This window comes from Ambystoma mexicanum, chromosome 8 (genome assembly GCF_040938575.1).
Source record: "Ambystoma mexicanum isolate Mex_15411 chromosome 8, UKY_AmexF1_1, whole genome shotgun sequence".
NCBI lineage: Eukaryota > Metazoa > Chordata > Amphibia > Caudata > Ambystomatidae > Ambystoma > Ambystoma mexicanum.
In genome coordinates this window covers 963,742,993-963,767,778 of record NC_090929.1, presented here as the reverse complement: position 1 = coordinate 963,767,778, position 24,786 = coordinate 963,742,993, and the positions used below count along the sequence as shown (strand labels likewise).

Genomic DNA, 24,786 nt, shown 5'->3' with positions numbered 1-24,786 from the left:
GCTCCCCTAGTTCGGTATTAAGGGCTGCAAACATTACATGGCCAGCGGTGGAAAAAATAAAAATCCCCAAAGCTCAAATTACAAAAAAGAACAAGTGGACTCTGTAATTTTGTAATTCGAGTTTTTTGGATTTGGTTACATAACTTTGCTCCAGACACACAGGTATGTTAGTCACAAAGGCAGACATTTTTTTAAACAGAAATGGGTTGGAAAACTGTCTCTCTAGCCCTATCCTAAAGAGAAATTTCCCTACCTAGAAAACTATAACTAAAAGATCTGTCTGTGTCAAGTAGTCAGTAACTTAAAAACAGTCCTAGTATCCAAAACATTCTAATCTAACCCTCACACTAGAAACAAAACAACAAAAGGGTGCAGGGAAATGTTGACTGGATATTAGCAAAAAGTGTTCACAACCAAAAATATACAGATAACTCCATCAAAAGAATGGTTTCCATGGAAGGAAAAACCCTTGGATCCAGAGGGTGTCTCCCTTCCCCTGGATTTGTAGGTAGGATGGCATTAGTATCTTTTATCTGACAGTTCTTTTGTGTCAAAAGTACCTCTTTATCGAATAGTTCCTTTGTGTCTGTGTACTGGACTCACAACGTTCTTGTTCAAACAATACATTCCCATAACAGTCTTTCTTTAGACTCTAACAATATATTACATAACAATCTTCCTTTAGTTTCAGACAATCCATTATATAATAGTCGTTCTTTAGCTCTTCTTGCAACTTTTGCGGATTGCCTGGTATACTCCCCTACCAGGAATCCTTCTATGGGAGTTTCGGATCCCCTGGCACCCCCCTTCCAGGTATCTTCCCATAATGTCAACAGCTTTATATAACTTCAGGTGCTTGGTGTACTTGCCTGCCAGAGCCTCTTCCTGGGCTTGTCAGATTCCCTGGTATACTACCCTGTCAGGTATCCTCCCAAAGTGTCAGAATCTTTATACTTCTAACTTTTATGGTGGCCTGGTGTTCTCCCCTGCCGGCAATCCTTCTGTGGGCGTTCCAGATCCCCTGGTATACTCCCCGGCCAGGTATCTTTGCCAGTGTCAGCTGCCTGGTGTTCTCCCCTGCCAGGACTTCTTATTTGTTTCACTGTTCTTTTCACTATACCCCAGTAAAATATACCCTAAGTTTCTCTGTATATTTCCCCAAGTTAACACTTGCTTCCGCTTTCCCCCACATTGACATCTCACATATCTGCACTTGTTTGGGGTTTGTTATTGCACTTTGTCTTGTTTGCTTTCAAATGCTCTTCTTATTGGGGATTGAACCTGTACTTTGCCTTGACTGCATTCAAACAAGTTTTGTGCCTTTCTGTCATTTGCAAATTCATACAGTTCAAACATTTGCTGGTGTGCATGTTGTAACACCCAGAGGTTTCCCGCTGCTCTTGGCAGACTCACCAGGTCGTCTTTGCGTCTCTGAACTTGCTTGTGCTTCCACAGTGTTGTCCCTTCATCGCCGGCAGTGCTTAATTTGTGTGGGTGGTTGCCAGTGCCCAACACCGGCACTCTTTTTTGGGCACCGGAACTCATGCGGGGGCAGCGCACGTGCAATTGCTTTGTTTGTTCTTCCACTTCGCTTTGCTTCGATTATAAATCATTGGGATTTGTCATTCTGATCTCGATCCCTCTCTTGCTTGCAGGTCCATGGCTGGCTGGGCCTGGGAGAAACCAGCAATAGCAATGAACAACAAACTGTTACAAACAACAGCCAATGAAAACTACCATTCTGTTGTTACTATGCAGTATTTGATACTTTCTGTATAGTAACACAGAATTTGCAGTTGTCATTGGCTGTTCTTCTGAGCCAGTGAAATTACATGGTGACGTGTTGTTGTTGCCACAGGAGGCGGTCTTGACTTGTGAGAGAGAGACCCTTCCCTGCTGCACTGCGTGGTGCGGCCTAGTTGCTTCCTTGGGCCCCCTGTGCCTGCTTTTTCATTTGTGCGGGTGCCAGTGTGCGCACCCGCCTCCACCCTGTGGCCCCGACAGGAGACCAAGTCCCAGCCGGCAAAGCAGGTAAGTCACTTGTTGTTGCATGCGGTACAGCCTGAGCCTGTCGCAGTCAAGTGATCAGGCAAGGAAGGCCCAGGTCGGGGCCCGGGCGGTGGCGCTGTCCCCTGAGATGTCCTGACTGCCCAGGAGTCAGGACCCCACTAGGGGCCCGTCCGCGCCCGGGCTTCTGTCTGTGTGACCTGTGTGCAGTGTGCTGCTGACTGCAGTCAGTGCCAGGCCCAGGCCAATTTCTGTGACCAGGGGCTGCCGGCTGCCGCAGAATGAGGTAATCCCTTTGCGCCCTATTCCGAGGTCCCTTTGCGGGTCCTTCCTTAACACCTGGTTTTAGCAGGCGTTAAGGACGGGACCCGCAAAGGGATACCAGTGTCAATAATGGTGCCGCAATTTGCAGTGCCATTATTGCCGCCTTCCCATTGAGCCCTATGGGGGCTCAAATGGGAGTGGGGAATGGCATTTGAAATGGGGACTTACCGGTCCCGCAAAGGGCAGAATGGACTGGTAAGTCCCCATACCGTCGGTGGCGGTACCGGTATTGGTGCTAGTCATATAATAGCGCCATGACTAGCACCGACCTCGGAATGAGGGCCAATGTCTTGCAGAAATGACTTTTTCCAAGTAATACAACACCATGCTCATGCTTGAAGGAAGGGTGACTGATAAGGGCTTGAGAGTAAATTGATTACACAAAACACCTGGATGAGGTGACTGAAGAACGGGCTGAGGGAAGGGTGCTCTTCCTGGAGGTAACCGATTAACAATACTTTTTGTATTTAACGGACTGCCAGATGGGGCAGAAGGGGTAAAGACAAATACAGTGCAACAGTGACTGAAACAGAATGTTTTTTTATTTATTTGCATTTTTAAAGTGCTCACACAGACAGGGGGCATCGAGGCGCAGTTACAGGAGGAGCATGCCTTAGTTGCGTATTTACTACTAGCCTGTTCCAGCAGTTGCTGCAGCACCAAACATGTGACATGGAGCAGCAGCAGTGTGATGGGCTGGTGGTGGGCCGATCTAGGTAGGTCTAGCACTGAACTGACGCGGCAGGTGCGCCCGTGCTGAGGACAGCGCCGTGCCCATGCGGAGTGCGGCGCCGCGCCCGCGCTGAGGGCGGCACCGAGCCCGCACTGGGCGCTGCACCCAGCATTATGGGGCCACTATTTTTTGGGCACTGGCATTTATTTTTTTACAAATTAAGCACTGATCGTCGGTAATGTACAGATACTCTGTCAGTGTCCTACACGGCTCAGTGACCAACTACCAGCTTTTGAGAACCATAGAGCTCTGTTTGCTTGAGCGGTCGTATTCCTGGGAGTTTCTGCGCAACCTCCAACTTCTCCACAGCTTTCTGTCCTCCATTTCTGTCTCGCGACACCGATCCGGACACCTTGTGGTCAGGAGGCCCAGCACGGGTTTCCTCATCCTCTCCTACACAGCCCCTGCCATTTTAAAATGTCCTGCTCACTTTCTGTCCATTAAAACATTAAAACAACTAGCCTGCATGTTAGGCTTCAGGCTTCTCCTGGTTTGCATAATCTCCTTCCTCCTCTTCTTCGTCTCAGTGCCTGAGGGATGGAAGTTGAAGCCCATAGAGGTTACTGAATTTCTTGGCTATGGTTGTTCAAAAGTTTCACATGAAGAAACATCAAAAACAGATTACAGGTCATGTATGAATTGTGAGTGTTTCAGTCGTAAATGGTTGCTTGTCTAGAGTGATTTAGAGGAATGGTTTTCTGAATTTTACTATAGGGTGGAACTGTTTGGTAACAACAAGCCATTAAGGACTTGGCTATTATAGTGTGTCCCTCATGGGAAAGGGGGGAATAGCTCATCTCATCCGATGAAATCACCAACCCCCCCTGCCGATAGTTTTCTCCTCCCATGTGATCCGCGCCCATATAGCGACCCCCAGGATCCGGATCAGGCAGCGGCTGCTGTCCCCTGGTCACATGGCAGGAGGCCAATTTGGGGAAATCAGTGATGATTCCACTGGATGCATCACACGCCCAGTGATGAACCCCTATGAGCACAGTTCCCTGTGAACCTGGAGAAGTAAGGACATCAGGGGCCAGATTACAGACAGCGTGCACGAGTGCAAGTGCACATGTACACAGTATTAGAACTAGGGCAAAGTTTCCCCTTGTGAAAAACGGATTTGGGCCATATTAGAAAACCTTTGCACCATGGCAAGTGCGATTTTGCCTGGAACTGGCTTTACCCTAATGCAAGATTTCTGTTATCTGGCACAGGGTGGGGTGGGGTCCTTGATGACTTGCCATGGCATTATGTTTTTGTCCAAAGCAGCAGCTGAGAAGGGCATGTTAAGAGGAAGAACTTGTGAAGCGGATCTGAAACTTGGCCCGAGTCCTGAAAAGACAGAACTGCTTATGTAAGGCAGATTGATGCTGGGACAAGCCTTAGCTTCCGTCTGTAGAGGCTCTTACTCGAGATTGGAGAATACGTTCCCATTTCTTAAATCTGACAAACGGATAAACGTAAGTTGAAAATGGGACGAGGTTTAAATCACATTTACTGATTTATTTGTTAAGATGAAGAGCTCCTATTTTCCCATGCAGGAATCTGGCACTGCCACCCCAGAGAGAAGAAACGTAACGTGTTAGCAGACTATCAGGAGAGGACAGAGGAGCAGAGGACCTGTCAAAGCTTCAGAGGTAAATGGGTGACTTTGCTGCTGCGCGTTTCTGTTTACAGTTCAGAGGCCACAGGGGTCCTTTCAGAATCCCAGGTTTTGGTTTGAAAAGAGATGAGTTTTGTTTGACAAACCAAGTCACCACAGGCACCTACTCTAAAAAAAATCTAAGGGCAGTCTCCTGTGTTTATTAGTTTTTGGGGATTTTTTTTGGGAGGTTATTTATTGACCTAAAAGTACGTTGTATAATGATATGCTTTAATACAATTAAATGTGGTATTTATATCGCGCTTCATGCCGTTTTCCAGCCACTATGCAGGGGATCCGTGTTGTCTTGTTGCCAATAAAGAGTGTGTTGCTCCTGAGCCATCCTCCCAGCCTCTTACAGGGGCTGGGAGGATAGCTTACAGGTATCCTTTACATTGTAACCAGGGTGAACAGTCCTTACAACGTAGCATTTGCATCCGACATGCCATTCGAGGGATTGACATCTCTGGCGTGAAGTTCGATATTAAAACTCTATTGTTTTTTTGTTTTTTTTTCGTTTTTTTTTGTGGGTTCAGGGTGTTGCATTTTACAAGGTGTGCAGAAGGTGTTTCTTGAAGAGGATGGTTTTCATTTATGTTCTGCATTGCAAGAGGTTGCAAGTAAATCTGGTGATGATGGGTTTGAGGTTTTCAATATTGGAGAACATGGAAACTGTACTTTCGTGTCAGGGCTGCTCAGATTGAGGGTTGGGAGGAAGCTACGTTTTACTTGGGTTCCGTCAACCTGCCTGGCAATCATCGGACCGAAAGTGTGACTTTAAAAAAAATCAATTTAGAGTGAGAGCGTTCGTGTGTTGCCATGCAATGTGTTTCTCCAGTCTATGTTGGCTCTCAATATTCCTTGGAGGGTTCCAATTATGAGGGTCAGCTTTACACAGTGGTCTTGAAAACCGTTCTCCGTGTCCATCCTTTCCTTATCATCTAGAATGGGTTTCACTTCCTGGGCTGGCCACTGGCATGTCAGGCTATTGCAGTTAAATTATAAAACCTGCCACCCACTCTCAGAAAGTTGTTGGTCCCCAATTTCAAAGTTCAGACCCTTTGAAGACTGATCCCAACACTGGCTTATGACCAACCATTCACGGGAATCTCAACCCTGCTCTCCTGATCACAGCACCCACCATTACAAATAAGTTGGTCCTTGATATATCTTGAGGGTGCGCTGTCCCCAAGTCCCAGGCAGAGATTTTAAACAAGGACACCCTCGTTTGTTTGTCTAAGCTGCAATGGGGGGCACTAGGGAAGTTGAGTTGATTTTTATTCACAGTGGCAGTGACCTGCAGTGGCAACGGCAGTGATTTTAGGTCAAGAAAAACATCATGGTAATTTTGTACATACCTCCTGGATAGGAAGCTGGAGTGGCAGCCATGTTTGCAGCAGGCCTTTAAGTTAAAAACGGAAGAATAAAAAATAGTCTTGGCTTTTAAATAGCTGAACGTGTTTTGCTGTTAATGTGATGGAACAGAAGGAGAAGAGGGAAATAGAAAACAAAACAGAAAATAGCATATGTGGCTTGTGCTGCTAATTGTCTTTTGTAGCCTGTGAATCCTGACATGTGAGTGCAGGTCACCGTGTGTCTAATTGTTGGGTGGTTGTCACAAACCTAGTACCCCACTCACCTTCAGGATTGGGTTTGTGAGGGGTAGGTGCTGTCTTGTTGATCAAAAAAATAATGGTCGTTCCCATCACCTTGCAGTCTGGATTTGTTGTAATCGGTGGGTGTGTGCATTAGTGCGGTGCTTCTCTGGGACCCCTGTGTTAACAGATACGAGCGTGATGCTTCTTCTAAGAGGAATCTTATGGTATTCCAATGGCCTTTTGTACATGAGCTGGGAGCATTAGGAATGATTGCACAATTCTGAAGTTTAGCAGTGCACATTTGTGGAAAGCATCCAAATAAAAGTTCCACTCCTTCACCAATCGTGCTGTAAAAACGCACTTGCATATAATCCAGCATTAGCATTGCCCCTTATTTTAAAATGTTTTGTGTCCCCATTTTGGGTTATTTTAGCCAGAGGGACGCTCCTCGATGGACCCAATCATATTAGACGCACGCCAGGAATTGCAGCCCAGATGCAGGTTGAAGGGAGTCTGTCACCTCCATGCCTATGTATATGTTGTCGAATAGTTTCCATGCGGAATAGTGTGTGTGTGGTTGAGACTCGCACCTCCTCACTCACACATTTGATTTATTTTTGGAAGATATTTATTGAGCAGGTGGCAGCATATGGGCAAATGTGGGAAACACCAATGCTGTAGTCCCTCGACAAATGCATTTTCAAAATCTACCTAAATACAAAAGGTGCATCAGCGAGGAGCCAAGAATTAAAATCCAGCAGTTCATAATTCATGCACATCCCAACTAGTGCTGCCACTGTGCCCTTTATGAACACACTTTGCAGGGTCTGCTCTCAGCATCTGATGCGAGACACAGCTGGAGGCGGTTACTTTGCTGGCTCTGTGCTCTATCGAAGTTTGTACGAGTGAAAAGTGAAAACTGTACCTCAAAAGGAGTGTTCCATGTATGGCTTCTTGTTTTTTTTTAATAACCCCAGGCTACCCCACCCTTGCTGTATCAGGTTCGAAGCATAGCAAGTGTATCACCCAATTCCTACTGGCATACACTGCTCCCCTGCAGTTCACAGAGTACACGTGCTGTTGATTCTGTGAGATATTCTTGGAAGCTATGTTAAAGAAGCTGGAACGGGCTTAAAGAACACTGCGAACAAAATACTTTTTAACACATAGCCAAACCAGGATTAAAAACTGACGTAGGACTAAAGAAAGAGGAGGGGTTTGGCTTGTGTCGGTGGAAGTGGAAAAATTGTGTGTATGAGCAAAAGTTAGTATTTTTTTTACGCTGAATGCTTTAATAAAAATAAAAAAAATCTTAGAAATTCTATGGCTTCGTTCAAAAATCAAAATTGGAATAACGAGAAAAATAGATCACATTATTGATAGCTTTATTTGTTTTATAGTTTTTGGTATTTTTGATGTTGAACTTTGTTGTCCGTAGTAAGACCTTACACATTGTTTTTTTGTTGGGATGAGCAACACACAATTGTAATACACAAAACGCACAATGTTAAAACACATATATTACAATGGATGAACATGTATGCCTATATAAAATCCCAAACGTGACAACGGCTCAGGAGGATAGCTCAGGGGCGACGTGCATGTCTTGGAAGTAAGACGACGTGAAGCAGCACAGGTTCGATCCCCGGGTCCGTCAGTCGAAATCTCTGGATATTAAGCGCGTTGTAAATAACCAATCTTATCGTAGCCACTTACTGTGTTAAAGGTAGCATGGGGATGGAAACGTTTGGGACGGTACTGAGCACTGTTTTTGAAATGAAAGATCAACACAATGGCTAGTTTAAAACTCCCTTCTTGGAAAGTAATTAAGCGTGATTCTGATTTTTTTTATTTTTTTTAAAAAGGCAGATGCACACATTTTCTTTTAGTCTATCCAGATCGGGTACTATGTTGAGAAGAGACATGTTCACACCACTGCTACTTCAATTAACACAATTAAACAGTCTTTCTCAGAAAATTCTGTACTGCTGTTTAGATCAAATTTGGCGAATTTCAAATTGTAGTTTTTGTTTCATGACTATGCTGAGTAGCAATGTTGTGGTTTATGTGTTCTGCAATCGATGGGAGGTGGGCTGGAGGAGGGGTTGCACGATGAAATACAATGTACACTTTTTGCATGAAAAAAATGTCATCTGATTCTTCAGTTGTTGTTTTCCTTTGTGTCCTTTGTGTCAGAGAACAAAACCCTTTTTAGTGTGTTTTCTGATTTGTAATCATTCACTCAATTATGGAAACTAGAGGATATAAAAAAAACTTTTAAAAAGTAAACGTTTATACATGTATCATTATTTTCTAATTAACAATGATTGCCAGTAGCTTGGATGTAACATCTTGTGATTTAAGTATTTTAGAGGAAACAAAGTACATTTTATTTAAAGTTTTTCAGCCTTCATCTGTTTCTTGATATGTATTATCTGATAGGTTTGTCTACCAGCGAGTACAGTAGACTACCCGGATTGCCCAAGTAGTTACTACAACTCAACCGTTGGTATTAGGATCAGTTTGCATTGATGCTTGCACATAGAAAGTCTAAGCGCTGCACTAGAGCTCCACAGCATCGGCTGCATATCACACCATGCATATTGCTTTCTTGAATACCCAGTTTGAGGCTTTTGAATTTGCACAGTTCTTATCCCCATTGCCCCGCCAAATAGCACGTTTATATCACACCACGCACGACACAGTATTTTTGCCACAATATCCTGGGTTGCATTCATAGAAGAGCATATGCCTGCATTCTTGGAACAGGAGTTGACTCAGCCCTATGTCTTTCATACTGACGCTTCCAGTGGTCGAAGTGGGCGGGAGCGGTTGGGAGCAGTGCTCCTCTACTTTTTAAAATTAAGTTTTACTGTTCCTATACTTTTGTTTTAAAAATAAACTGTTCCTGAATGGTTTCGTTTTAAAATAGAAGTGTAGGAAGAAGTTGAAACTTCCACGTTCAGTGCATGAACATTTCCTTAAAGAGCAGGTGCATGTGTTTGGGGGATTGTATTGTACTTGGAAGGGGGCATGGTGATGGGGAGCGGGAGAGTGGGGTGGGGGTGGGGGCATGTCAGAATGGAACATACTTCCACTACTTCTTTTCGTACACTTCGACCACTGGGCGCTTCCCTTTATAGTGCCAAGATGCCCCCTTCCTTCTGATTCCTTGTTATAAATTGCAATTCCTTTAGCAAAAACTGTTTCTCTGTTGTTTTGTTTAGGTAACCATGACACCTTTTTCGGGGCTAAGCCTCGTTCTGCTTACCATTTTGCCCGTGGCATTGCTGGACAAAGATGTGTGCCCTTGTAGCTACGGTACGGCTGGCTTGCCAGGAATGCCAGGGTTTCCAGGCAAGGATGGCAGAGACGGACTAAAAGGTGCCAAAGGCGAGATAGGTAAGCTCTCTTCAAATTGAAATAACCGTTTTTTATAAAACCATATCTGGACACTTGCAGGTGGAGAAGGTTCACAGCACCAGAGAGGACAACAGTGTGAATGTGGCCCACCCATTCTTGCTGAGTGTGCCCTAAATATTATAAAACTTCTCTCTTATTATGCGTTCAAATATATGGATAAGATTGCACTGCGTTTTTTCAACGTGAAACATCATTTTAGACAGCGTTTGCTTGGCACTGGTGTATGCATAGTCATCCCACAGGAAACTGTACACTGGCCGACTGATCATAGCATTTACCATGATGCCCGTCATCAAATGCCCTAGTAATGCGGCCTCTGACACTCCATGCCACCTGCCCCCACCGCAGCAGCACTCATCACTCTGCCTTTGCCAGCCAACGAGTCCGGCTTTGATGCCTTGTGAGGGATGCCCAGTTATGGTACAGCCTTGCAGGTGAAGCCTGCCCCTGCATCAGCGTCACCATCCCTTAAGCTAAAAATAATCCTTTGTTACAGTAACCCGACAGCACCCTGTACAGGCTCACTGGTGAATCATTTAAGGTAATGTAGTGATGTGTGTAAGGGGAACGGGGAGAGCATTTTATGTCCGTGTGTGTTTGTGTTTCTATCCTTGCGGGGACTTGGGTATGAAAACACGCACACGCTGTGGGGACTTGATTTCACTGTGGGGACTTGAGGCCAGGTCCCCACATGGTAATGTACTTCAAATTATTTAAAATAACTTAAAAAACATCTGTGCCAATTTTCACAACTTTTAATAAATGGGCCTTGTGGGAACCTGTGTTTATTTTCGTGTGTGTGTGTATGTGTGGTGTGTATCTGTGCGTGTGTGTGTGAGCGTCTTTGTGAATTTGTGAGTGTTAGTATGCAAGCGTGTGTGTGTTGCGGCTGCCTGTGTTTGTCTGACCTGACTACAGAAACAAAAGTATAGCAAAGACAAGGTTTTTGATACCACTACTTCTTGGCCGAGAGCTGCTAGATGTGTCCTAGGGGCCAGTTTATCTCAACTTTGCCCTTGCACAAAAGAAAATAAAAAACACATATTTTCTATACATTTAGCTTCATATACAATTGTCAGAAAGTGACTTCTGCCCTGCAGGAGTAGAACGATGAGTAGAGGCTAAAACACCCACTCTGTCTGCACACTACTGCAAAACAAGAGCCAACACAAGCGTAGAGGTAAAACAAGCATAGTTCAGATATATACCTTCCTCCCCTTTTGAGGTAACGTGGGCTGAGGGAAGGTTATATACTCGAGAGGCGTGTGAATGTGATTCAGTAGCAACCCGAAAAGGTACTATAATGACAACATCTGCAAAAATAACAAAATAGGAAAACACTACTTAAACCCATCCCATAGGAAATAACATAGTATAAATACAGATAGAAAGTCCACTCTGGTCCATGAATCAAGGAGTGCAAGGCAAGTAAATATCACAATGTTTATAAAAAGATATGTTCTTGGATCCAAAAATGTAATTATTGACCTAAGCAGTCTCTAGGGCTCAAATCTGGATCAAATGGTAGTTGATTGAAAATAGTACCTTCTAGCGGTTCTTGTTGTTTTCGACAGCATTGAAGCAGGCTTCGAGCTGTTGTGCAAGTGGGCAAAACCAAATTCGAGGACTGCTTGTCATAGTTGATCAAAGTGTTGCGCAGACATTTAGCCGGGACGAATACTGGGTTCGGGAGTTCAAAGGCGGCACTCAAACAATGCAGGTCAGAGAATTCACCAGAATTAGTTCTAAGTCAAGAGGGTTTGAATCATTCAAAAACGTCAGGAGGGATGTCAGTAAGTGACATCCTAGCAGTTCGGAATGGACAAGTTGATTCATGCAAGTGATATGCTCAGCAAGGCACGAGGCAGCATGAGCCTGTTCAATAGGTTTTAACAAGTTGGGTCTAAGAGTTCAGGCATGGCAGCCACATGGTTCCAGGCAGCGAGTAGGTGTCGATTCAGGTCAAACAGAAGTATGTTGCAGTTCAAATACAATGCTCAAAGAAGTGTGAATATTGAGGGCCACCAGGTTTGGTTAAAAAATCCAGGAGACTGTGAACCTGCTGGTGACTGGATGAACAGATCGGTTGTAATGGTTCCGAAGCAGCATTCGAAGATAGCTGTTTGAAGGCGTCTCCCAGGGTCTGGTTGACTTTTGATGTAGATCAGCTGTGGAAACAGAAAAATAATATGAGGCCGGGAAGCCCAGAAAGAAACACACCAACACAGGTTACAAAGAACATACAAGTGCTTTATTTAAAAGCTACAATAGTTACCAAGTCAATTGACAAATGGATAGCTATTCGGCTCTCAGAGTAACATAACGAACTTCAACGAGGGTTCGATGCGTTAGTGAGAGAGACTGCACATTTGAATACCTGAGTCTTTTATACAGTTTGTCCAGCCCTGGCCAACCCTCTCGCGGGTTAACCATTCTATGAGCCGGGACTATGGGTTCCTTGCCAGGTCAATCCTGTAATATATGCATTTCGATTAGTTTCACTGATAAAGTTGTACATTTACATATAGGTCAACAATAGGACAAGGTCTCAGTTCGCGACCCCGACAAGTGGCCTGCAGGCATATTAATTATTCATGTGTACGGAGGTCACAACGGCCAGAATCTTACTCAGAATGTCATTCGGCCTCCACTTTGATGTTCAGGGTGACTTCCATATAACAAGAGAACCTAAAATGGCGGCTTAATCCAAGATGGCGACTTACATTACTTTCTCTAAGGTCAAGACCTTGCCGTGGAGTTTGTTCGCATATGATGTTTAGACAACTTGACGTAGGCCAATACACATACAATTGTTACGATAGGAGGCATGATATTGTTTCAATTCCGACACAGCAACAAGGATGCTGGCAGTTCAATGGCATTTTGAAGGTGTCAGCTGCAATGAGGATCTTCTGGTTCGAGCCCAGGCAACGAGGAGCTCAGCTTGCACAGTGTGGCAGTGAATATGTTTGAACACAGGGTAGAGCGGTTCGAGGTAATACAGTGCCAAAAACAGGCCTAGATGGTCCTGTAGGTTTGGAGACATTGAACATATTCAGATCACTTTTTGAAGTAATTTCACTGGAGAAACACAATCTTCAGGGGTGTCTTGTTCCTCTGGTTGTTTTGAGTCCCAATCCACAGACGCACCAATACGTTTAGTCCTTTCTCTTGGTCTTCCACATACAGGCAAGTCTGGCCCACAACTGCAGGTGTCCCTCAACATGGTGAGGTTCTGGGTACCATTGTGGCTGGCAGAGGGGCAGGTTTTGTCCCAATAGCAGTTCAGCTCCACTGGTCTCTGGAATGGCTAGGGACAGAGCTTTCCTCTGATTTGGACACTCCATCTTCATCTCACTAGCAGAGGACTTTGCGAAGATCAACTTCCACAACAGAGGTCTGATGAATTCTCCCTCAAATGTTTGTTCCAAAGTGAATCAAGGAAGTGGTTTGAGACCCCTTCCTTTAAAGGTGAAATCCCACATGTGATTGGCCTTTCTCTAGGTTGTCCTATCCCTGTTTTCAGAGTGAGCTGACTTTGCCTTCTGCCATCACACCCAAATTGATTTGTGCCAAAGGCAGTTGAGGACACATGAAGGAAAGATATAGGCAGAGAGAATCAAGATGGTGGAACCTTCCTCCAACTGTAAAGAACTCCCCCTGTCTATGCTCACCCACCCCTAACTTTCTCAGTAGAATGAAAGGCCTTTAGATTTGCAGTACCCTGGTGTGAGGCCAAACCTTTGGTGAATGGGTGTGCCCTAAAATTCCTGTTCCCAGGCCAGCATCCTGTGGAGTAGCTGTCTTCTGGAGATGGTGTTACATGCCCCCACAAAAGGAACAAAGAGAGGAAATCCCGATGGCTGCAGTCCTGCCAGCAGTGGGAAAGACAGCCTTGTTACGGAAGAATATACATAATCCTTTCACATTTGACTTGGGTTCACAGGGCTGACAAGTGTGATATCACATTGATATGATGGTAATATTTATGAGAAATACCATTCACCATACCATTACTCAGATATGGCTTATATTTAAAGATGTATCCTTCACCAGAACAGTAGATTCATAGTTATAGGGTTTTAGTGCAGGGGTCCATGTCTTAAATGCAGCCCCTTTGCTGCAGAGACTTGGCTGTCACTGCAGCTGTCAAATGGACAGTCTTGCCAAATGACAATCTGTCACAATATTAGGTCAGGGAGCATACTGATGTTGCCCTATTCTGTATTTATGTTATGAATCCAAAATATTACGAGTAAAGACTGCTTCCGTTCCTCCATAGTGCAAATGTGTATTTAGATAATACTGATTGGGTTAACACCTAATTTCTCCAGTCTACATTTTGTGTATTCTAGCACCATTGCACATGTTTCATCTTCTGGCCTCTGCGTGTTAATAAAAAGAGACAAAAGTTTGAACATAAGGGCGTTGGGCTGAAGCAGATTTCATAGAACAATCTGCACCTTTGCCCTTATATGGTATGTGAAGAATAAAAAAGGTTCAACAAAATGAAAGTCATGCTTTAACTGCTCAGCGTTAGAGGGATGGCTTATTTATTTGTATTTAAAACATTGTTTTACCATACTTGTGTTTGGTTTCTAAGTGCGGATCTGGGATTCGAACCTCTGTTGCTCTGCATAGTTTTGCTACCATGACCCACGTGTTGCCCCTATGCTATCCTCCATTGTACAACTGGAGTCTGTATGCAACATATTCAGTAAGTGAGGGAAGGCTGCTCTTCATCTGCCCCTGCTCAACCGATTCTGTGTGTGAGAAGAGGCTTATGCTGACGTTATGTGCATTTGGGGTGGAGGGGTGCAACCCTATTGTCACAACTCTCATGAACAACATTACAAACTAAAACGGATATACCCTCACTGAGCTGAGGGAGGGGGGACTTCTACTCTAATGCACAAACCGCTGAACATAAATGCCAAATTAATTAAGTATTGTGTCCACTCAATTACATGACCTTGCTGCAAGGATTGCCAATCCAGACTCAGGGTCCCTTCATGAGCGTAATACACAGTATAAAGTCAAACATTGTCTGGTTTTATCCACTGCACATAGAAAAATGCTCAAATCTTTCCAAATATAAGGTCACTGTTAATTAACAGATGTAATCTTTTCTGATTCTTGTATTTGAGAAATCTCAGTGAACTGGTCTGTTTTTCAAGTCCTTATTTAAATTTCTATTGGTGATTGGAATAATCTGGCCAACAGGTGTTTCGACCTTTTAGAACACAGGTCTTCTTAAGGGACAATATATAAACTTTTTTACATTACATTAGTTCAAAATATTCAACATGTAGTGTTATACAATTCAATCATGAATTTCCAAATTCAATCAAGGAAAATTTGTAATATAAATACTGCATAGTAAGTGAATCAGGAATCGTTCGACATCAGGCGGATAAATTTACATTTTCAAACGTAGGCATAGAGGGAAAAAAAGAGAAGACGTATATCTACATCAATATGTCATCATAATTCCATGACATCCCTTTTCCTTCATGTTTCATGCATTCACTCCACTACCTTGTGATATCAATATTAAACAGTGTTCCACGTGCATCAAACTATGTGCATTTTAACCACATCTTTATAAGTATAAATACTTCCCATATAATCAAATTACCTATTTATAACGACCACCTATAGTGAATTCCTGTCTCCAGCATCCACATGTCCACCAAGCAGTCCTATATTAACTCCCTTCGTGTTTTCACCACGTGGGGGCTAGCCTTAACATGTGAATGAAAATCCATGCATCGTACTGTTTCAGCATTGGAGAGGTATAAGCTTACCTTTCTCCCATACAGTACATGAACAAAATACTTGTGGACTGGTGTCCAAAATCAATCAAATAATCTATCAATCTATTAACAAACATTTAAAAAATCTCAAATGACACACAACTGAAAATGTAGTACCCTTACCTTCCTATCTGAATACGTTCCACAATTTAGTTAGGTTGGTTCCCACTGGCTGTTTCCCACTGCGATAGGGGACTGTGCACGGTTCCTCAACCTAAGAGTCATGATGCTAATTACCATGACTAAGTTAGTTGAAGCACATGGCCCATTTCCACTCTTTTAAATAATTGCATCAGTTTTCAAAAGAGGGGAGTGGAGGGGTGGGCAGCCTAATGATCTGGTTAAGTATTAAGAACCTTGAAAGAAAAGAAGTATAGGAAGCATACAAAAGCCCTTTCTTACCTATATTCTGCTTCAAATAGCACTGTCCATATACCCCCAAAAGTCTGCTCGGCGCAACCGAACCAGTGCAGACTTTGGATTTAAATAGGTGCCTCCTGGAAGGTGCATGGGTGCTGTACACCCATCCCTTTTTACTGTGCACACATTATAGTGAGACACTAGTCTCAATGCATACAATGGCCCACGCAGATGCCAAATAGGCACACTACTCCCCCACACCTGCTCAGTATCGCATAGGGGAAAGAGACACTAGTCCCCTGTGCATATTTCTTGCAAAATAAAGCAGCCGGTTTTCATACATTTAACCATCCTAACCTGTTGGTATTAAAAATAATGTTAACAACTTGAAGTATAAGGCTTGTTAAATTAGGCCAATTCACTAAATACGTATGGCTACTTTTCCCAGCAAACCATTAACTAAATCCCTAAAGTACAACTAAAATATGACTGATTCACTAATTTCGTGCCAAGAGACACTGCTCTCTCTGTGATTGTATGATAAAGAATCTCACATTATTAATATACTCTCAATCGCTACTATGTACTGAAAAATAGATTCGACATTGTGCTTTTCACTACTCCATAATTATCTAATAAAGAATGTTTTCCTCAAATTATAGTTGGGCTTAAATACTCCGATCCTTGTTGGAGTTAAGGCAGGTTCAAGATGTTCCATCCTGCTATTGCTGACCAAATAAGTATTTTTTAGGTCTCTTACATGAACCCTCTAGGAGTACCAAATTATTAATTTCATGACCTGGAAGCACTATTGTCTCTGAGCTTTTAATAATGAGTAGGTCCTGGACATTCTTTGCTTAAATATCCCTACACCATTCTCTATAGCCGGCAAGTTTGCACTTCTCTTTATACATGCATATACAATACTAGCTTGTATTAAATTTAAGTTCTGCCAGAGACTATCTTTTTACAATTGCTGGAAAGGCACACGAATGATGGAGACATTAGTCAATCTAGTAAACTAATCTCAAATGGCCAACAATAAGACATTCGCTGGACACTCATAACATAACATCTATCCATGTTGTGATGCATCTATTTCACACAATGCTTTACCTAGCATGATTACAGAAAAACAAAAAAACATTTTGTGATCAGAATTCAGACCATTCTAAACTGTTCTATGCTTACAAATCAATTTGGCTTCCAATTTACGGAGTTCTTTCTGCTTGGCACCTCCTCTTAGATTCTTAGGAACAGTTTTGAGACACATAAAACGGATCCCAGCTTTGTTCTCCATTTTGTGCTCAATTTTCCAGTGTGTGGCCAAAGGTAGCCTAAAATCTTCTCTTTGAAGGGTGTTCACATGTTCTCTTATCCTAAATCTCAATTTCCTAATGGTACTGCCTACATATACCAGTCTACACACACAGATTATGGCATATACTAAGAATTTAGTTTTAAAATTAATGAATTCCTTGATTTTCACTTCTTCCTTTATATTAATTTGTAATGTCTGACCTTCCAGTGCGTATTGACACATAGAGCAGTGCCCACATTTATGGTGCCGAATTACATTGTGATGCAACCAGATAGGTTCCTTAGTCAGTAGTTGTAAAAAAGATAGACATAAATGATTTTTTAATGTTGGTGCTTTGGTGCAAACAATCCTGTGTTTTATTCCAAAATATGTCACTACATCAGCATCGAATTCGAATGCCTCAGTAGCATATTATAGATTTCTTTGCAATTTGCTGAATATTGTGTCACCATTGTCACCAATTTGAAATTCTCTACTTTATGTTTGGCCTTTGTTGTAACAAATCTTGTCTCTTCAAACACAAACATTTATTTCTCGCTCTCACCAAGCACTCTTCCGTGTATCCTTCCTTGTATCCTCTTTCTTTGAATCTTTCATCCAAAATATTACATTCATGCTTGAACTTCTCATCAACTTTACCATTTCTCCTTGCTCTCACATTTTCTCCAGTGGGTATGTTTTGTATCACACTGTTCTTATGGCAGCTAATGGCCAACAATACCGAATTCACTTCTGTTGGTTTTCTAAATGTAGTGGACATGATCTGATTATTCCTGACATACAATGTTGAGTCCAAAAAGTCTATTCTTTCCTGGCTGCAATTACAAGTAAACTGAATCCCCACTGTGTTGCCATTCAGATATGTTAGAAATGCATTCAAGTTGTAACCATTCCCAAGCCGGATCAAAAACATGTCATCAATGAATCTTTTCCACATTTTGATTCTCGGCCTAAAAGTGTTATCTGAATAGATACATTAATTTCAAATAAACAAATAATGAAATTCACCAATGACAGAGCATAATTTGCCCCCATCGCCTCAACCTTCAGTTGTTTTTACAGTCATTCATTAAACATAAAAATGTTATTTCTCAAAGTGAACTCTAACATATCATCATAATGTGTAATAGGTAGGATGCTGGTCTCATTGCAAAAGTATAGTCAATAGTTTTGAAAACAAACTCATGTTGAATAGAAATATACAAGGCCTTTACATCTAATGTTGCAAACCAGAATTCCACTCGAAATTCTGTGTAAATTGTAGAAGGTGCATAGTGTCTCTCAAATAAGCTGGGATCTTGGGGACCTCTTCTACTAAGATGACATCAATATATTTTGAGAATTTCGCAGTCACCCATCCTAAGCTACTGACAATTGCTCTTTCTTCTGGAATTCAAATATATTCTTTATGCACCTTTGGTAAAAAAATATATGGTTGGTATTTTCGGGCTTCTTATTCCTAAAAATAGCTTTTCCTCTTCAGTCAGTAAACCAGATTTCATCCATTTCACAATAAGTTTGGTGGCTTCTTTGCCTTTCCCTTTAACATTATCAAATGCTAATTTCTCATAACATCCAATCATGTTCAAATGTGTTTCACCCATCAAGATATAGTCCTCTCGATTGATAACTACCACATTCCCACCTTTATCAGCTGGTTTGATCACTATATTACAATCCGACTTTAGGGATTTTAGTGATAGTCTTTCTTTTAGACTCAAATTGTTTCTTGATCCATGTCTCACTCTTCCATCTATTGTACTGTGGATATTTTGAACCACTGATCTGTGAAATAGATCTATCACATTTGCAGTTCCAAATGTGGGGCAGAATTTAGATGTATTCTTTGATTCTTCCTGAGTTTATGTTTTGAACTAATGTATGTAAAACAGGTGACATATTGGCCCTCAAGAAGACCTGTGTTCTAAAGGGTTGAAACAAGTGTTGGCAGGATTATAGCAATCACCAACAGAAATTAAATAAGGGCTTGGAAACAGAACAGTTCATTGAGAATTCTCAAATACAAGAATCAGAAAAGATGACATCTGTTAATTAACAGTGACCTTATATTTGGAAGGATTTGAACATTTGTCTATGTGCGGTGGATAAACCAAGACAATTTTTAACATTACAAGCTAGGGCCACAAAAAAAACCAAATTGCATTCCTATAGAATGCAATTTATGAAATGTATTGTGGATATATAATTGATAGTCTGTTTAATATCAGTGACATAATGTGCATATTGAATGAATCTTGTGAATATTCCACCAGACAAAGCTGAAGGTGAGTGGATGCCCAAGTTCTTAATTGTCACGTAGATCTACCTTGAAATGGTTCAAATAAAATGAAACATTGTACTGTAATCACAAACTGTCATTGTTTCAATTCCTATTAGAAACCTTAACTCATAACTGGGACTTGGCAAACTAGTTCAGAGTTAACTCAAACCACAATTCTTTTGGGTTGAATATAGATACAGAAAACTGTCACAATTTTCTAGATATTTGTTCTAAAAAGTTGCACATTCACGGAGAAGGCACCAAAGGTTCCTGCAAGGGATGGGAGGCTTCTGCTACCACTCAAAGTGCCCTACGAAATGCCTCAATGCCCTCTTGTGCCTGGTGAGATCTTTCATCACAGTTGGCATGCAAAACATTTTTTCTACTTTGCTGGAATATGGAGTAATGGATTTTCTACTTTTGAGGTACTGTTTGGCAGGGAGGCTATAGGGATATGTAGGAGAAGGATGGGTACACAGAGTTGACTTGGGAATGTATTTGGCTGGCTCAATGCCCCCACACCCCAAATGTGAAGCTCCAATATTCATGGATCACCAAGTTTTTTTTTTTTTTTAAATGATGAGAACAAATCTTTGAAAGTATTGTTTGGGTGCGGGGGGCTCCAGCCAGGCTTACTTATAGCCAGCATGTTCAACCCCATCTCTCTCACCTTCTCCACCCAACCTCACAATACGATGCAATACAAATCTCTTGTTAAGTTTTGGGAGGGCATTACATAATCGCTCCCTAAAACAGGGAACTACTGGGTCTCAATTAACACCTTAGTTATCTGCTAAATAAGAAGAATGTGAAACTTTTTTAAAGTTAAGTTTAGTTGATCAATTATGATACAAAAGTTTGACACTGAGGTGGAAATTGATAAAATGGACTGAAGTTTAAATAATCTGTTTAAATAATCTGTTTATTTCTCCCATTTAACCTTCTGGTACCATGCTCCTTGTCAGCATTTTGGCAAGCTTGTTCACACATATTACCATCCTGCCAAGACCGCATCCAGATGGGAATGGGCATTTACAGAATGCCGGCTCCCAATTTACCAGATCACCATGGCTGTAATGCCCCGGTAATTCCGGCAAGTCCGGAGCCGGTAAATTCCTACCGTCTGGCAGCAGCCTGCTGGTTTTACTGGCACGGCTACCGCCGGACTCGTAATGATGCCCCATATCTTTCTTAGAACACCTCAAGTACCGTTGTAGTTTACACAATCGACTGACAGTCTGTACCACCTCAGACATCAATTAACTAATTTCTAACTAATATGAACATCTGTACCATCAAAGACTCCTGAATTGTGAGCAAGCACCCCTTAGTGAAGCTAAATAAATACCCCACAAAAAGTAAAGGATGTGAGAGCTACCAGCACCAATTGCGTTGCCTGAGTTGTCGTTTGTTTATGGATGTATTACAAGTGTCCAAGTACAGGAGGTGTCCTGGATTCTGTTCATCATTTTGGTGAGAGGATATAGAGGGCCTCTCAGGGAGTAGTGCTAAATGGTCAAATATTCCCAAATTTTGTATTATGTTTGTCCCGCATCAGGGCTTGAAACTTTATGATGGCTATGTCAGAAATTCTAGTCTTACAGTATCCTCTTTAAATTTTATAGGTATTCCAGCCACTCTTGGACCACATGGCATAAAGGGTGAAAAAGGCAATCGAGGTACAAAAGGTCCGGTCGGCAAAAATGGCCCTTTGGGCCCACCTGGAGTAGCTGGAGAAAAAGGCGATCCAGGCCAAAAAGGAGATGCAGGCCAACCTGGAAGTCACAAACACCTGTATCAGTCTGCATTCTCTGTGGCCAGAATAACAGAACAATTCCCAGAGAAGAATGCAAAAGTGCGATTTACAAAGGAGATCAGCAACAAGATGAAAGACTATGACACAAGCACAGGGACTTTCACGTGCAGAATCGCCGGCTTGTATTACTTCACCTACCATGCCTCTCAGACCGCCAACCTCTGTGTAGTCCTGTACCTTAACAATGAGAAGAAGGCTAGCTTCTGTGAACACATGACCAACAGGGTTCAGGTCACTTCTGGTGGTATTCTCCTGCCACTGAAAATAGGCCAGCAGGTATGGCTGCAGGTAAACGACTACAATGGAATGCAGGGCACACAGAATCAAGATAGTGTCTTTTCAGGTTTTCTCCTCTTTCCAGATTAGCTACACTCCACACCAGTAACTATCCTCCATACAATACTACCTATTCTTTCCATGGGTCCTGATTTACACATAGGAATTAATTTTCAGATATTGATACAGATGATTTGAATAAGAAGGGAAGACAAGGAATTGTTGAGAGCCTGATGCACCTGTCCTGTAACTTTGTCAGTGTTGAGGCCCATGGTTGTGGCAGTAAGGATTGGAAAGATAGATCTCATTCTTTCTCCTTGCTTGATCTTCTAATGTACAACAAAATCAGAGGTCTAAATCACAAAGCCACAAGAAAGTCATGTTTTCCTGCTCACATTGCTGCCTTCACCCCTCACCTTTCCAACTAGATCAGCCCCACGAGTAGCTTAATTTCACACTGAAATGCTTTTGTAACACCATGTTCCTTTCCCAAAATATCACAGATCAGCATTGAACACTTGAAAGTAACAACTGCAAGACCAAATTGAAAGCTTTTTGGGGCAAATAAGGTTATGATTGTGGCCATTTGCTACACTGGAATCATTTAAAATGGTGTTCTAGCACAAGTATTCTATTATACCCACCCGCCCCCCTTAGCTAATGAGAATGATCAGAATGAGGTTTCTAGTCTCTAGACCTAAAGCCAGACCTTCGACCTTGAGCAGCGGTCTGAACCAGTCACTGTCATCTTTGGTTGTACAACTCCATGTACCGCCTTAGGGGGATCTTGACCACTTGCAAATGAATCCTCCTTCACGTGCTCAGATGTTGTACTTTCCAAAGACAAACACCTTGCATCTGTCTCATTTTCCAAAATCGCTTAATAATGCTGATGTCTTTCACTTTTCCCATAGTCCTTTGATCTCCCAATAAAAGTTGCTTACCTTACAGTCTTAACATACATGGTTATGGAAGGAACCTTTGGGGGCCTAATATCTTCGCACCAGAATGCATTTATGTGCCTAATAAAGGTAGTATCTTGGGAAAAACTGCTGTGCTTTCGTTTTTTTTATATATAAACTATGTTACTTTCATCTGGTTGACACAATATGCTTTTTACTGTTTGCATGTACATCCTGTATGGTCCGACATGTTTAATATCCACAGTTATGAGTTTTGGTGATAAGCGCCCATGGGCACCATGATCTGGGACGATCCCATGCACTGCTTGAAGAGTATGGCATAGAGTTACAGCCAGGATAGTGCTCTCTAAACTCCTATTCAATGCAGCGTGGATAAAATCTCAGTGTCCATGCTTTACCATGAGTTCCCATACATTCTTGGCCATACCGATACCCAGCAACCCCCGTGACAAAGGTGAGATATATGATTTACAAATTATTAATTAATCTATTTCATTGAGGGATGAGAAGTATGCTTGAAAGAAAAGCAAAAGGGGCATACATTCCAGTGCCCACTTTTCAGGAGCACACAACTCGTGATACAGTAATCAACATTTTACACACAAGGTACAGTAGTTTGTTCCTGTTCCCTCAGCGCATTGTAGAGTTGTTCTGTCCAGAGTGCAGCATTGGTAAACATCCCCCCAATTGCATGGTCCTGTGCTCCATTTTCCTCTTGTCGTGCATTAAACTGCCCCCCTCCCCCTATCAATTGAAGGGGCATGAAAGAAACTGCAAAGGGAAGCCCCGGGGACAATGGGGGCAAGGTTTTGTGGTAATTACAGGAAGTGCCCATGCCAGTCCAAACGTATACACTTTCTTCTGAAAACGTACATACATGTGTAGGACGAGTCTCACACATGCCCCTTAAGTTAGACTCAAATGTACACCATGAAAGGCGTAGTGAAAATTATTCTCACACCAATGTCTTTTTTTGGGAACGGACAAAAAGTATAAACCAGTCTTCCGCCAGCCCATAAAGGGTCTGATGTTCCTGAGCCCCTCCCCAGTTGGTAATTGCAATGTTGCACATCAGCCAGACCCCATAAAGGGGAGAGAGGGTTGCCTAGAGTGTGGGTTCATTGTGACACTTGCCGCACCCACAGCGGGGGCATCAACCCTCCTACCTAAAGCTCGGGATCCCAAGGGTACAAAATCAAGATGTTTACGTGGGTTGACAACACAACTCTTACAGGGTGCAACTGTACTCAGATGCACATGCTCACATTGTCAAGGTGTGGGACAGTGTCCTGAAGAAGGCATCATTTAAGTGAATCAGTCATCCCATCTCAATGAGCTCAGGCCCCTTACCACAGAGACTCATACTTATGCAAAATAATTTTGATCTACACAGACATTCAGAAATCAACAAACCTAAAAGGATCCCTTCTAAAATCTGGAACAAAATTCTCTCAGAACCAGGAGTGTCCCACATCTTTTGTGTTTCAGGAAAGAGCTTGGTTATTTTCTCTTTAGTAATTATAACACCAGCATAGGAAAACAACATGAAGTCTGAAGAACATTACCACTCAACATGAACAATAATAGTCATGGGGTAACACAAACATTTGTTTAACATGGATCACTTCACAAAGTAAGCTATGTATGGTCTAAGGCAGGTGTGACTTAATTAGAAGGTGGCAAGATTGGATTCAAATTCACCAAAGACTGGTTGCAACTTCTAATTTATGAAACTGAAGAGCATGCTGATACACAATGGACGCTTGTGCATTTCTAATGTGGAGTTGTGTTCATGTTTCCCCACCATTAGGTTAATATGGTGACAATTACCAGACGTAATGCGGGAGAATTTGCATAAATAGCACTAGGAGTTGTAATAGATTTCTATAGAGGAACACAAGAAGTAGTGGAATAGTTCTGATGCCTTATCACTAACAAGGGAACGACAAGCAATATACCGGCCTATCAGATGGGCAAACTAAAAGCATCAGCAGGCATTCGACCATCTCACAGTAGGACTATCACCAGACTGGAAATTAGACTGGTTCGCCAGAAGGAAACTTAGAAACAGCACTGCAGATGCTATGCCCCAGTTCTCTGGAACTCCATGGATTGGAAATCTGTACTGATTCAGATGTCATTCAGCTTAGGAGAGAACTGAAGACTTGGCTCTTTCAAAAAACACCTTGGTGCAACCTAGATTTCCGGATCTCTTTTGCACATTGCACATTGCGCAACGATAAATATTACTGATGCTTACATGATG

At 42.3% G+C, this 24,786-nt stretch overlaps 1 protein-coding gene across 1 annotated transcript; it reads left to right on the top strand.

Annotated features, from left to right (window-relative positions):
* Positions 1–4,388: 4,388 nt before the first annotated feature.
* C1QC (complement C1q C chain) lies at positions 4,389–22,646 on the top strand. Its single transcript, XM_069610873.1, has 4 exons — positions 4,389–4,524; positions 4,606–4,701; positions 9,532–9,706; positions 21,131–22,646. Exons 3-4 carry the CDS (start codon positions 9,538–9,540, stop codon positions 21,685–21,687), a joined length of 726 nt encoding a protein of 241 aa, XP_069466974.1. The 5' UTR covers positions 4,389–4,524; positions 4,606–4,701; positions 9,532–9,537; the 3' UTR covers positions 21,688–22,646.
* Positions 22,647–24,786: the final 2,140 nt, after the last annotated feature.